General features: G+C 43.7%; 1 protein-coding gene across 1 annotated transcript in view; it reads right to left on the reverse strand.

The window, feature by feature from the left end:
• The window catches only part of LOC311231699 (voltage-dependent P/Q-type calcium channel subunit alpha-1A-like), a 188,165-nt gene that overhangs the window by 105,928 nt on the left and 67,973 nt on the right, over positions 1–14,264 (reverse strand). Inside the window, 1 exon segment of the mRNA XM_084318327.1 lies at positions 12,661–12,766. Coding sequence (XP_084174453.1) covers positions 12,661–12,766 — 106 coding nt within the window.

A 14,264-nucleotide genomic window follows, 5' to 3' on the forward strand; every position in this document is an offset into this window, starting at 1 on the left:
GCACGTTCAGACAGCTGGGTGAGGTACGTTGAGGCACGTTCAGACAGCTGGGTGAGGTACGTTGAGGCACGTTCAGACAGCTGGGTGAGGTACGTTGAGGCACGTTCAGACTGCTGGGTGAGGTACGTTGAGGCACGTTCAGACTGCTGGGTGAGGTACGTTGAGGCACGTTCAGACTGCTGGTTGAGGTACGTTGAGGCACGTTCAGACTGCTGGGTGAGGTACGTTGAGGCACGTTCAGACAGCTGGGTGAGGTACGTTGAGGCACGTTCAGACTGCTGGGTGAGGTACGTTGAGGCACGTTCAGACAGCTGGTTGAGGTACGTTGAGGCACGTTCAGACTGCTGGGTGAGGTACGTTGAGGCACGTTCAGACTGCTGGGTGAGGTACGTTGAGGCACGTTCAGACTGCTGGGTGAGGTACGTTGAGGCACGTTCAGACTGCTGGGTGAGGTACGTTGAGGCACGTTCAGACTGCTGGTTGAGGTACTGCACGTTCAGACAGCTGGGTGAGGTACTGCACGTTCAGACAGCTGGGTGAGGTACTGCACGTTCAGACAGCTGGGTGAGGTACGTTGAGGCACGTTCAGACAGCTGGGTGAGGTACGTTGAGGCACGTTCAGACTGCTGGTTGAGGTACTGCACGTTCAGACAGCTGGGTGAGGTACTGCACGTTCAGACAGCTGGGTGAGGTACTGCACGTTCAGACAGCTGGGTGAGGTACGTTCAAGTTTTCTTCCCTTTGAGTCAAGGAGTGTAAAAGTACACACACACACACGGCACATACACTGATGTGCACAGAAACCACAGAAGCCTGTATGTGGTAATTTGAGTGTATCACCACGTGTGGAATACACCGCGCTCATGCCACGCACAGTACAGGCATCGAAACGGGCGCCGCTGCTCTTCACAAGTCATACTGATGACGGCGTCATTCAGTGTCACGTGACAGGACGAGCGAGGAAGCATGTGTTGTCGAGTCTGACAAACGCAGCGCGGTCATCGCGTTACAACCAAGGCGTTTTCCAATGTCTATATCCATGCTTGGGGGGGAGGCAACAAACACAACAACAACAACCCGCTGTGTGGCCACCTGGTATGTCCTCATAACCACGCGTTATGTTTAAAATTGTGACGACGTGAGGTTCACACAGGCGTCCCTTTAAAATAACAACAGCTAGGCCCTGGAGGGAATGGAGGGAGCGAGGGAGGAAGAGAAGAGGAAGGGAGGAGGAAGAGGAGCAGGATGGAAGGAAGGCATGGCAGAAAGGGGCTGGGGGGGAAAGAGGTCAAGGGGTCAAAGGAAGAAGGGAAGGGGGTAGGAGACTATGGAAGGAGAGAGGAGACTACGGAGGGGGAGAGGAGACTAGGGAAGGAGAGAGGAGACTAGAGAGGGAGGGAGGAGACTGGGGAAGGAGAGAGGAGACTAGGGAAGGAGAGAGGAGACTAGGGAAGGAGGGGAGAAGGAGAGGGAGGAGTCATGCTGGAGAGGGTGCAGGAGTGGAGTAATTTTCAACCTTCGATCAACCAAACCTTCATCATTTGGCCACCATAGGTTGCTTTTCTCTCTCTGCTCTGCCTTCCATCGTCAACCCATACTATAGTACGAGCATCACTGATAGTATGATAGTATATAGGGTTCTATATAGAACCCTTTGTTTAGAGGGTTCTAGCTATGTAGCAAGCTATAGAACCAGCAGAGGTATTTTATAGAACCATTTATTCTAAGAGTGCACCGTCTCTGTATGTGTGGTATGTATCTATACTAGGGCTGTCAGTTTATCGCGTTAATTCGATTAATTAATTACAGCTAATTATCGCGTTATGAAAATTAACTCAAAATGTATTAAAAAAAGGTTTTATAATAATATTTAACTTTTTTTTAATCTCATTCATTCCATAAGAACGTAGAATACACATTTACAGACTTTTTTTTAATATGGTCCATTTGCATGTTCTTGGTATCTGATTCTAGGGACATTGAAATACTGTGTCTGTTACTAGGCTTGAGTAAATTGTAACGAACCAAATGAGAATATCAATAAATCTTTTTTTTATCTTTGACTGTGAATAACACCATGCTAAAATTGACCAGACCTGAAAAATCTAAGCAAATTAATAAATGGAAGATGATTAAACAGAAGGTTTTGAAGATACAGTACTGAATTCTGCCATCCGGACACATGCAATTTGAAATATGATTATAGAATATAGAATATCAGGCCTAAAATGGTTATGCGATTAAAATGCGATTACCGGTAATTAGATTAATTAATTACAAATCCTGTAATTAATTAGATAAATCTTTTTAATCACCTGACAGCACTAATCTATAAGTGTGTAATGTGGGTGTAATGTGTATTTATGTGTGTAATGTGGGTGTAATGTGTATTTATTAAGGCCGGGCCGTTAACGCCGTTACCGGGCTAAGTTAACGGCGGACTCTTATTGCGCGATAAAAAAAATTACCGCCGTTAATCTATTCTCAAAGTTGGGTCTGGGAGCAACGCGGCTACAGTCACATAACGCTCCAGCTGCAGGGAGGGGCTGAGCAGTACCCAGACTTTAGTTTAAGAAGCAGCTCTTCAGTTCTGCGTTCTTCTTCTGTAATGAGGGTGTAATGTGTATTTCTACATGTGTAATGTGGGTGTAATATGTATTTCTACATGTGTAATGTGTATTTCTACATGTGTAAGTATTCCTACATGTGTAATGTGTATTTCTACACTTGTAATGTGTATTTCTACATGTGTAATGTGTATTTCTACACTTGTAATATGTATTTCTACATGTGTAATGTGTATTTCTACATGTGTAATGTGTATTTCTACACTTGTAATGTGTATTTCTACATGTGTAATTTTTACACATGTAATGTGTACTGTATGTCTATATGTGTAATGTGGGTGTAACAGGTATTTCTACATGTGTAATGTGTATTTACATGTGTAATGTGGGTATAACAGGTATTCCTACACATGTGTATTTATTAAGGCTGTCAAAGTTAACGCGGTATTAACGCGTTAACGCACAATTCTATTAACGCCACTATATCTTTTAACTCCCGATTCACTTTTTAGAAAATACTTCACTCAGGTGTATTATTGATACTCTCATTGATACTATGTTTGTTTCTGACTCAAAGTGTGTGTGTGTGTGTGTGTGTGTGTGTGTGTGTGTGTGTGTGTGTGTGTGTGTGTGTGTGTGTGTGTGTGTGTGTGTGTGTGCGTGCGTGCGTGCGTGCGTGCGTGCATGCGTGCATGCGTGTGTGTGTGTGTGTGTGTGTGTGTGTGAGAATTGCTGCAATGTCTAAAAGAAAAGCCAAACAAATTGCCAAATATTGCTCTGTCTCAGCTATTATTGGCAGCTTAGCCACGTGGAGAAGGAGGTGCTATGTGTACCCTTAAGTGTTCAGTGCTGCTTGGCCCAGATACATTTGATTCCCTGTTTATGTAATATTATTTATGGAACCAAATAAAGTATTAAAATGTGTGTGTGTGTGTGTGTGTGTGTGTGTGTGTGTGTGTGTGTGTGTGTGTGTGTGTGTGTGTGTGTGTGTGTGTGTGTGTGTGTGTGTGTGTGTGTGTGTGTGTGTGTGTGTGTGTGTGATATAGAGAGAGAGAGGGGGGGTGAGAGAGATGAGGAAGGGGCAAGAGAGAAAGAGAGCTGGGAGAGTGTGTGTGAGAGAGAGAGAGGGGGGGTGAGTACTCAGCCCTTGTGTGGGTGAATGTAACAAGTTCCTAACGTTTTCTTTCCCCTATTATTTCATGCACACTTTATTCATTGTTTTAAATGATTATTTTCTTTTAAGTTATTTTGTGCATCACTCTGTTTTTAATTTGATGCACATTTGCAATGCATGAGGGTCATCCTTTTGTGTTAAATGGCTGCATAAAGCATAAATAATTTGTTGACTCATGTTGATAAGAGTATTAAAACTTGGAACTTGAAAAAGATCAGTTTAAAATAGATACAAAAATTTATTAAAAAAGGGCTATTAATTTGCGATTAATCGCAAGTTAACTATGGACAATCATGCGATTATTCAGATTAAATATTTTAATCGAGTGACAGCACTAGTATTTATACATGTATAAAGGGTGTAATGTATATTTCTACATGTGTAATGTGTGTGTAATGTATATTTATATATGTATAATGTGGGTGTAATGTGTATTTCTACATGTGTAATTTGTATATCAACACATGTGTAATGTGGGTGTAATGTGTATTTCAACATGTGTAATGTGGGTGTAATGTGTATTTCTATATGTATAATGGGTGTAATGTGCATTTCTACATGTGTAATGTGGGTGTAATGTGTATTTCTACATGTATAATGGGTGTAATGTGTATTTCTACATGTATAGTGGGTGTAATAGGTGAAATGTGAACTCATCCTCAGTTCTGATTGGTTAACTTGGCCTTAAATGCAACCCTCTGAAATCTACTGATTAGCCGTGGATTATCCAACATTAACATCACTGTCTTCTGAAGGCCGTACCAGGTTACATTAAGCTAGCGTGAAGCCAGTAATATGGCTAGCTAGCTTAATGGGAAAGGGGCTAAATATCAGCTCGAAAATTCAACTTTCTTTACAGCGACACCTCCAGTCTCTGGAAAATACAAGACAACCCTCCTTTTTCAGGATGTAATTTGTGGCTGTAATGTAATATGTTCACGTTAACTGTGAATATACACAACTTCTACTGTCTTTAACTGTGACTATACACACACCCTCTATTGTCTTTAGCTATCAAATTGCACAATATCTACTATTTTAAAAGAGTGTACACAAACTCGTCATTAACTATAGTATAAATGTATGAAACACTCCATCTTACAGTCTCCAGGTGATGACATTTGAAAACCTTGCAGTTACAGGGTCAAACAGCACAGTCAAACAGTCCACTACTGCCTATTAGCTTTAGCTACAGAGCAAAGGAAAGTTTCAAGACATTTTAACTAGATTTGATTTGTTCTCGTTCTCTGTGACACCACCAGTACACACCAATTTACATTTACATTATGCCTACTGTGTAGTTTTGTGTGATGTCACATTCGATCATTTTAGGCTTAGGAGGTAGAGCGGTCTACATTACTTAGGAGGTAGAGCAGTCTACACTACTTAGGAGGTAGAGCAGTCTACACTACTTAGGAGGTAGAGCAGTCTACACTACTTAGGAGGTAGAGCAGTCTACACTACTTAGGAGGTAGAGCAGTCTACACTACTTAGGAGGTAGAGCAGTCTACACTACTTAGGAGGTAGAGCGGTCTACACTACTTAGGAGGTAGAGCAGTCTACACTACTTAGGAGGTAGAGCAGTCTACACTACTTAGGAGGTAAAGCGGTCTACACTACTTAGGAGGTAGAGCGGTCATCTGTTGGTTTGATTCCAGCTCCTCCCTGCAGTGTGTGAAAGTGTCCTTGAGCAACACTTAACCCCTAACTGCTCACAATGAGCAGGTCGGCACCTTGCATTGAATGTGTGAGTGAATGGGTGAATGTGAGGCATACGTCTGGATAAAAGCGCTATATAAATGCAGTCCATTTACCATAGCCAACCAAAATACCAAAATCTACAATGCATTTCTCCTATTATCAAGTCAACAACAGATCTCAGAACTCATATCCAAAAGTCATAGCTGTAATGTTGCTTCGGTCATCATAATTCATTGTTGCCATGAACACAGCCTGGAATGGAGTGTAACACTCTCTGTTCTGTTTACCACTGTACTTATTGTACTTATTTTATGCCTATTCTTATGTCTGCTCTTTCTATATCACACTACTTTTATTGTCTTTTTATACCTATTCTTATGTCTGCACTTTCTACATCGCACTACTTTTATTGTCTTTTATACCTATTCTCATGTCTGCACTTCATGCATTGCTTTTATTCTGTCAACTGTATGCACATTTTATACCTATGTTAATTTTATGCTATTTGCTTTGAAGCACTTTGAGCTGCAATCCATGTATGAAAGGTGCAATATAAATAATGTTTATTATTATTATATTATTATTACTGTACAACGATAGATCCAAAGAGCTTGTTGCCTTTTGAAGTAAATCTTGCAATAACTACAATGCCCCCGTCTTTCATGATCATTAGTGGTGTAGCGGTACACAGAAGCCACAGTTCGGTACGTACCTCGGTTTTGGGGTCACGGTTCGGTACAACAGGAAAAAAGCAACAAAAATCCCAAAAGTAGGTTTCTTTTAATACATTTTTAACAGACAGTATACTTTGTTCCACCTAGTGTCGTATAGTCCCCCCTGAGATGTATCTGTCGTATGGCTCCCTGTACCAAACCGTGACGTTAGTACCACGAAATCGCGGCACGAATACATGTACTGTTACACCCCTAATGGTAATAAATTATGATATTTGATGCTGGAAAGTTGTATTTAATGATTTTAGAATACAATGGGAACATATGGCTTCCTGGTTTAGAGCTCCTAACGGCAGGAGAGAGGAGAGAGAGTAGTGAGAGTAGAAGAAATGCATTGTAGGTTTTGGTCTTTTTGTAGTGAAATTACAGTGATCTTATCCTTTGAAATATGTTCAGATTCCATAGAGGAAAAACAAATGGAAACATGCTTTAAATAACCATTTTAAAAGATCTAACTTCACCCACATGCAAAGTTCTGTTGGTAGAGTTACATTATAATGAATAACTTGTTTTTGACCAACATATCAGATAGAACCGTATAATGGCATGGTCATGGTTTGTAATATAATCATTAAATGTTTTTTCATAGAACAATTGTTGACATTAGGTCAATATAGATAACATTGTAGTCATGGCTCAGTCGCAGCTATTTTCTTTTCTTTTTCAGTCAGTAAGAGGCAATCTAACATAATTTACCGCTCTGCTTTGACTCCTGCTCCTACAGTAGTTCTGCCTTTGGTGACTAATGTTACCTTCAAAGCCACACAAAGTGGCTGCTTTTATTATTCTGCTTATTATTATAATAATAATAATAATAATAATAATAATAATAATAATAATAATAATAATAATAATAATAATAATAATCATCATCATCATCATCATCATCATCATCATCATCATCATCATCATCATAATAATAATAATAATAATAATAATAATAATAATAATAATAATAATAATAATAATAATAATAATAATAATAATAATAATAATAATAATAATAATTGTATCTGAATGCTGCCACAATGCTGACTCACCTAAATGGGGAAAAAAGAAAACATAGGACAAGCGATGAGGGCATTTGTGAAAGTTCTGTGACAGACGTCTTTGTTTTATTTTTAACTCATAATCTATTCTAGCCTGTTAATGACCATCCGCTGATGAACACACTATGAAAAAAGGGACCCTTGTCCCTCATCATCCTGAGTCACCATCATGCACCCCATTGAAGCAGACATGCACTGGGCCTCCGCGGAACTGAGGACTATCACACTCTCACTCTCACTCTCTCTCTCTCTCACAGTTCTTTTTTGTCACCCCAAAACAACACTGGAAGTAGAAGCAGTTCTGTCCTGGAAGTGCAGCACTGGCTGGCTACTGTTGAACGGTTCCTTTTTTAAACAAACAAAAGGACTAGATACATCGGCAGTGTCCCAGAAGTAACATTGTGCATACTAAAAGCACATATGATGTATACTAAAGCACATATTGTACATACTAAAGCCCATGTGGTGAATACTAAAGCACATGTGGTGCATATTAACTCAATGGACGCCATACCCCGAATAAAGTCGGGTTAACTCGCCGATGCGTGAGCACCAAACCCGAGAAAAGTCGGGTTTTCATCGTTATTTCTTTTATTCGATATTTCCATTCATTATCCATCCAGGGAGCCTGTTGTTATCATAAAGAATGAGTCTGAGATCGCAAAAGTGCAATACCGGCCGCATCCTACGAGGCGGCGGTATCGAGCACCCTTTGAAACATTGTGTCTTGGGCTGTGCATCGATCTAAAGTCTCCGGTCTAATTTTTCCATGTCGGGCAAGGGGAGCGGTTGTCCCGATCGGCTTGAGGAGCGTCAAATGCTCCAGATGGATGATGTGTGGCGGATTATGTTGGCGACACGATCGACACCAATACTGGGACTCGCGAACAGATAATTGGAATATTCTTTTTGGGGCACATCCTAGTCAAGGTAAGGGCTATATGATATCAATCCTGCGTTGATCAAAGCATGCCTTCATTGCGATCCGAGCGTATGTGTGTAACGCTAGTCCATAACGTATTCCGTTGGTGACGATCAAAGCATCGTTTCATGCATTCATGATGGACCATAATACCTATCATATGCATTTGATTTTTTAATTGTAGCGTGTGTAGGGACGGAACGCCAATGCATTTAGTATAATACACCTTGCAGGCAGTGGTGCAGTGCTGGTATAACTCGGTATAACGGCGTTATACCTCGGTCACTGAGGCTGAAGTACGCGCAATCGCTTTTTACATGGCATTATCCAACCGGACTCCCGGAGAAGCATGCAGCTGCAGAGCCGCAGAGCCAGCGGCGCTCTCTGGGCCGCGCGCTGACGGCCGCGCTGTGAGGCAATAGTATCCAGCTGCAGGACGAGAGCAGCCAAAAAAAACTGTGCATGCGCGCGCACGCGCACGCGCGTGGAGCGTTTGACCTACTGTCAATTTGCCACTGCACCACTGCTTGCAGGCTATTACCAGCCTCCCATGAATTACCCTAGATCGCTCTAAAACCATACTTATATTCACCACGGTATAAAACGGGAATGTATGGATGAAAAAATTATTTCTTTTTCACATATTGAACGATAGATACTCGTCAAATGGGCCATAGTATTGTATCCACAGCTATAATATAGAATAAAGTTATAGCCCTGCAAACACTGCCACGTATTCCTATACTTTAGAACGCTGGCCTTTTAACCACACATTACACATATCCCTCTGGCGCTGATTGAGTTAAAGGACTATGGTGTCCAGCAAATATTGTGCATACTAAAGCACATGTAGTGCATACTAAAGCAAATATTGTGCATACTAAAGCACATTTGCACATACTAAAGCACATACTGTATGGTGCATACTAAAGCACATATGGTACATACCAAAGCACATATGGTGAATACTAAAACACATGTGGTGCATATTAAAGCACTATGGTGTATACTAAAGCCAATATTGTGCATACTAAAGCACATGTAGTGCATACTAAAGCACATATTGTGCATACTAAATCACATTTGCACATACTAAAGCACATATGGTGCATAATAAAGCACATAGCTACATACTAAAGCACATATGGCTGGGGGGGATTAATAATATGGGCTTCAATTTGCCAAATCAGCCTGGCTGTGAGTGTGAGTCTTTCACATTTTACATAATCTAGCTTTGGCATGGATTGATTGTTTAGATCGCTAGCATGGCTAACAAATGCAAATATATTGTAGTCTGCCCCGTTGTTCTGACCAGGATTACGTTCCTTTTGCCCCCTTGATGCGCGATCACTGAGTCTGACGTATACAGCGAACAGGTCTATAGTAATCGTGTGTCTTCTCTCTGAAATGCAACCTGCAGAACTGAACAGGAGCCATGATGTACGGAGTCCCACAGCCCTGCAGACGTCACTTAGCATCCCCTGTTAACGTTTAGCTGCTGATCCGCATCATCAATTGATCACAACAAGTCATTAAGGCCTGTTGCTCTCAGAACAGAGCGCTGGCTGTGTGTTCTCACATGTCAAGATACTATTTTTGAGAAATTAACATTCCATAATGGCTACTGGCCAACGGACTATAGAGGTCCAAATACGTAACCTTGAAAATGGTTAATTCAAGAACAAAAACAAAAATAACTTGTTACTGACATGTCAATCAAACAACCCAAAATTGTAGAACTCAAATCCATCCATCAAAGAATTCCTTTGGATAATTTGGACAGAATCACAATGTGCTTCCAGTGTTGTTTCAGGGTCTCACGCATGTACACATACAAACACACACACACACACACACACACACACACACACACACACTCTCTCACTCACTCTCAGGCGCATATATCGATAGACATATCCGATATATATGTATGTATTTTGATGTACCTTGAGATTGAATTAAATCATTCCACTTTTGGCGACATCCCTCCATGCCCCACTTCCCCCCTCCCCCTCCCTGCCCCAGGCCGTGCAGAAGAACGGAGAGGTAAATACCTGCACTTCCTGTATCGCTAACGGGGCCAGAATGGTGCATGTGTGTGTGTGTGCGCGCTTGCATGTGTGTATCACAAGGGGGAGCAAGAGGGAGGAGAGATCAGAGTAAAGGAGAGGGCAGAGACAGAGGAAAGGAGAAGAGAGGATATAAGAGGAGTGGAGAGGAGAGAAGAGGAGAGGAGGTGAAAGGAGAGGAGAGGAGAAGAGAGAAAAGAAGAGAAAAGAAGTGAAGAGAAGAGAAGAGAAGAGAAGAGAGGAAGGGAGGGAAGAACAGAAGAGGGAAGAGAAGGGAGATGAGAAGAGAAGAGAAGAGAAGAGAGGAGGAGAGGTGAGGAGAGGGGAGGAGAGGAGAGGAGAGGAGAGAGGAGAGGAGAAGAGAGAGGATATGAGAGAGGAGAATAGAGGAGAGAAGAGAGGAGGAGATGAGAGAGGAGAATAGAGGAGAGAAGAGAGGAGGAGATGAGAGCAGAGAGAGGGGAGGAGAGGAGAGGAGAGGAGAGGAGAGGAGAGGAGAGGAGAGGAGGAGAGGAGGAGAGAAGAGAGAGGAGAGGAGAGAAGAGAGAGGGGAGGATAGGAGAGAAGAGGAGAGGAGAGAGGAGGTCTGCCCGGCGGCCGCTGCTCCTGTGGCAGAAATGGACTGACGGCCTGGCCTGGGCAGTTAAAGGGTTAAAGGTGTCTGGGGTGCCCTCACCCCCACGGACCGACCGCCAGGGGGGCCTATGGCCAAGGGGAAGGGTATGGGTTGGTGGTGGGGTGGTCTGTGGTGGTGGGCTGTTGAAGGGAGTCTGGGTGGGAAGGAAGATGTTGGGAACCAAGGAGATCGGGGGGGGGGGGGGGGGGGGGGGGTCCGAAGGATGTTGCTGGGAAGCGATGTTCATGAGGTAGATATGATATGAGGTAGATAAGGGGGGCAGATGGGCGGTAGATAGGAGGGTGATAGGGTTTGAGGGTGTTGGGTGTCGGGTGGGTCGGCAAGCAGGGGGGAGGGTGGACCCTGGGGGAGGGTCGAGGACGGTCTGATGAGAGAAGAGGGACTAAGAGACAAGGTAAAGATGGCGGATGACTTGACTTGGTTCTCATGGCGAGTGGCACGTGTTGAAACAGCGGTAGGATGCCAAACGAAGATTAACCGACGTGGAAGAAAGAATGAAAAAGAGATGAGAACAAGAGAGGACTACATGAGAGAGAAGGGGGGAGGGAGAGATGAGAAAAAGAGAGAACTACAGGAGAGAGAGAGAGAGGAGAGAGAGAGAGAGAGAGGGAGAGAGAGAGGGAGAGAGAGAGAGAGAGAGAGAGAGAGAGAGAGAGAGAGAGAGAGAGAGAGAGAGAGGGAGACCATGAACCAGGTGGTGCATAGGTGGTGTATGAAGTGAGAGACCATACAGAAAGAAGAGAGAGATATTCAAATAAAGGGATAGTTCTGATCTTTGGAACCCTATTTCTTAGTTACCAATGTTCTTCCTCTGAGCTTCCTCAAGCCAATGCAAAGTCAATGGGGCCAAGCTCCTGTCAGTACAGCTGACTGAGGCTCACTGACATCTATAGTGCACACAAAGTAGATTTCAGGAGCTTGGCCCCATTGTCATTGCATCGCTTTGTAGCTAACTAGCCTGTGCTGTGTTGAGGAGGGACTCTACCAATCAACATCATCCTTATTGTGCTGAGGAAGGACTCTACCAATCAACATCATCCTTATTGTGCTGAGGAAGGACTCTACCAATCAACATCATCCTTATTGTGCTGAGGAAGGACTCTACCAATCAACATCATCCTTATTGTGCTGAGGAAGGACTCTACCAATCAACATCATCCTTATTGTGCTGAGGAAGGACTCTACCAATCAACATCATCCGTATTGTGCTGAGGAAGGACTCTACCAATCAACATCATCCGTATTGTGCTGAGGAAGGACTCTACCAATCAACATCATCCTTATTGTGCTGAGGAAGGACTCTACCAATCAACATCATCCTTATTGTGCTGAGGAAGGACTCTACCAATCAACATCATCGTTGGTAAGTAGGAAATAGGGCTGAAGTTCCAAAGATCAGAACTAGATCAGTGATCTGAGAATGAACACGTCAGACACCGGAGATAGAGAGGTAATGAGAAATGAAGACACAAAGAGAGAGAGAGAGAGAGAGAGAGAGAGAGAGAGAGGAGAGAGAGAGAGAGAGAGAGAGAGAGAGAGAGAGAGAGAGAGGAGAGAGAGAGAGAGAGAGAGAGAGAGAAATGAAAGGCAATGTAGTAAAAGAGAGTTGATACAGTAAGGGCACGGAGAGAGAGAGAGAGAGAGAGAGAGAGAGAGAGAGAGAGAGAGAGAGAGAGAGAGAGAGAGAGAGAGAGAGGGGAGAGAAGAAATGAAAGGCAATGTAGTAAAAGAGTTGATACAGTGTCAGATGGAGGCATGAGGGAGGTATTTGAGGGGAGGGGGGCGGGTGGATAGGGGGGCCACTTACGTGAAGGCAAAGGCCACCAGAGCACCACTAACCACTATAAAGTCCAAGATGTTCCATAAGTCACGGAAATACGAGCCTTGGTGGAGGAACAGCCCAAGACCACCATCTAGAACAGAGAGAGAGAGAGAGAGAGAGAGAGAGAGAGAGAGAGAGAGAGAGAGGAGAGAGAGAGAGAGAGAGAGAGAGAGAGAGAGAGAGAGAGAGAGAGAGAGAGAGAGCAGGGTGAATTTCCCCAAGGGGATTAATAAAGGAACACTTGACTTGTTTAGTATGTACACACACACACATACACACACACGTATACATACAGAGATAAAGCAGGGTTTAGTGCGTGCACACACACACACACACACACACACACACACACACACACACCTATGCCTTGTCTCTATTAGCTATTCCACTGGTTTCTCAATGTGTACATAATGTAAATATCTGTAGATGACAGATCTACTCTGACGGATCTATAGAGGAACAGCGGTTTTCATTCATGTGTGTTTTCAAGTTAGACTGGGGAGCCACAGACAGCCAGAGCGGAGAACAGATAAGGACTTGGGCTGTGCGCCAAGGTCAATCACTGAGGACAGAGAGGGGGCAGGGCAGGCTGCAGAGAGAGCCTTTTGAATCATAGCAGCGTTAAAGTGTGTCAGAGGTGACAAGAGCGCCGTTGCCATGGCATCGTGTCACTTAGTAACGAGAGAAGGGGCGTGGCTACAGGGATGACCACCGGTTGCTAGGGGAAAGACGCTATTAGCTGTGAGTTCTTCTGGTTTGACTCAGACTAAGAAACGAGGCGTAGACACGTAGACAGAGACCTCAGGAGCTAGAGGGTGGGGGAAGGGAAGCTGACACGTAGCCCCACCCTCCGGTTGCCACGAGCCAGCTTCGGCTAACAGGGAAGGCTTTTGGATAACACTAGGCCGCGACAACCACCGGGCTGATAGAGAGAGAGATCATCAGAATAAGGAATTCAATAGCAGTCAAAGACTTTTCAGAACGGTTTCCATCTTGTACAGAGTATGTTTATGGGAATAAACATGACGTTCCAAGAAAGGTATCCTGTTTCGAGTGTGTCATTAAATCTTTTGAGATGAATGCATCAACGCGGAAGATATCATGTATCAGCTAGAGAATGAGTAAGAGATAAACACAACGCAGAAACTTCACGGAGCCACAGGTGACAAGGTTATTACTGGTTGATATAGCGAAATCCAACAACTTGGGCCATGTACCGGATTTTTGCTAAAAAGACAATGGGGCCGACGACGGTGAACAACGCCATGGCCATGGGGGAGAGGCAGCTAATTAATGGTTCACTACAAGCGGGAAGCGGGACCGGGTGAATATCGAATATCTGTAAGTGAAAAGACGAGGCCACAGCACGGCTAAACCCTGGCTAGTGGAGACGAGGCCACAGCACGGCTAAACCCTGGCTAGTGGAGACGAGGCCACAGCACGGCTAAACCTGGCTAGTGGAGACGAGGCCACAGCACGGCTAAACCCTGGCTAGTGGAGACGAGGCAATATAGAGAGAGAACAGGGTTTAGTATGTACATACCGTACACACACACACGCACGCACGCACACACACACACGCACGCACA

The sequence above is a fragment of the Notolepis coatsorum genome, assembly GCF_963971535.1.
Source record: "Notolepis coatsorum genome assembly, chromosome: 7".
Taxonomy (NCBI): Eukaryota; Metazoa; Chordata; class Actinopteri; order Aulopiformes; family Paralepididae; genus Notolepis; species Notolepis coatsorum.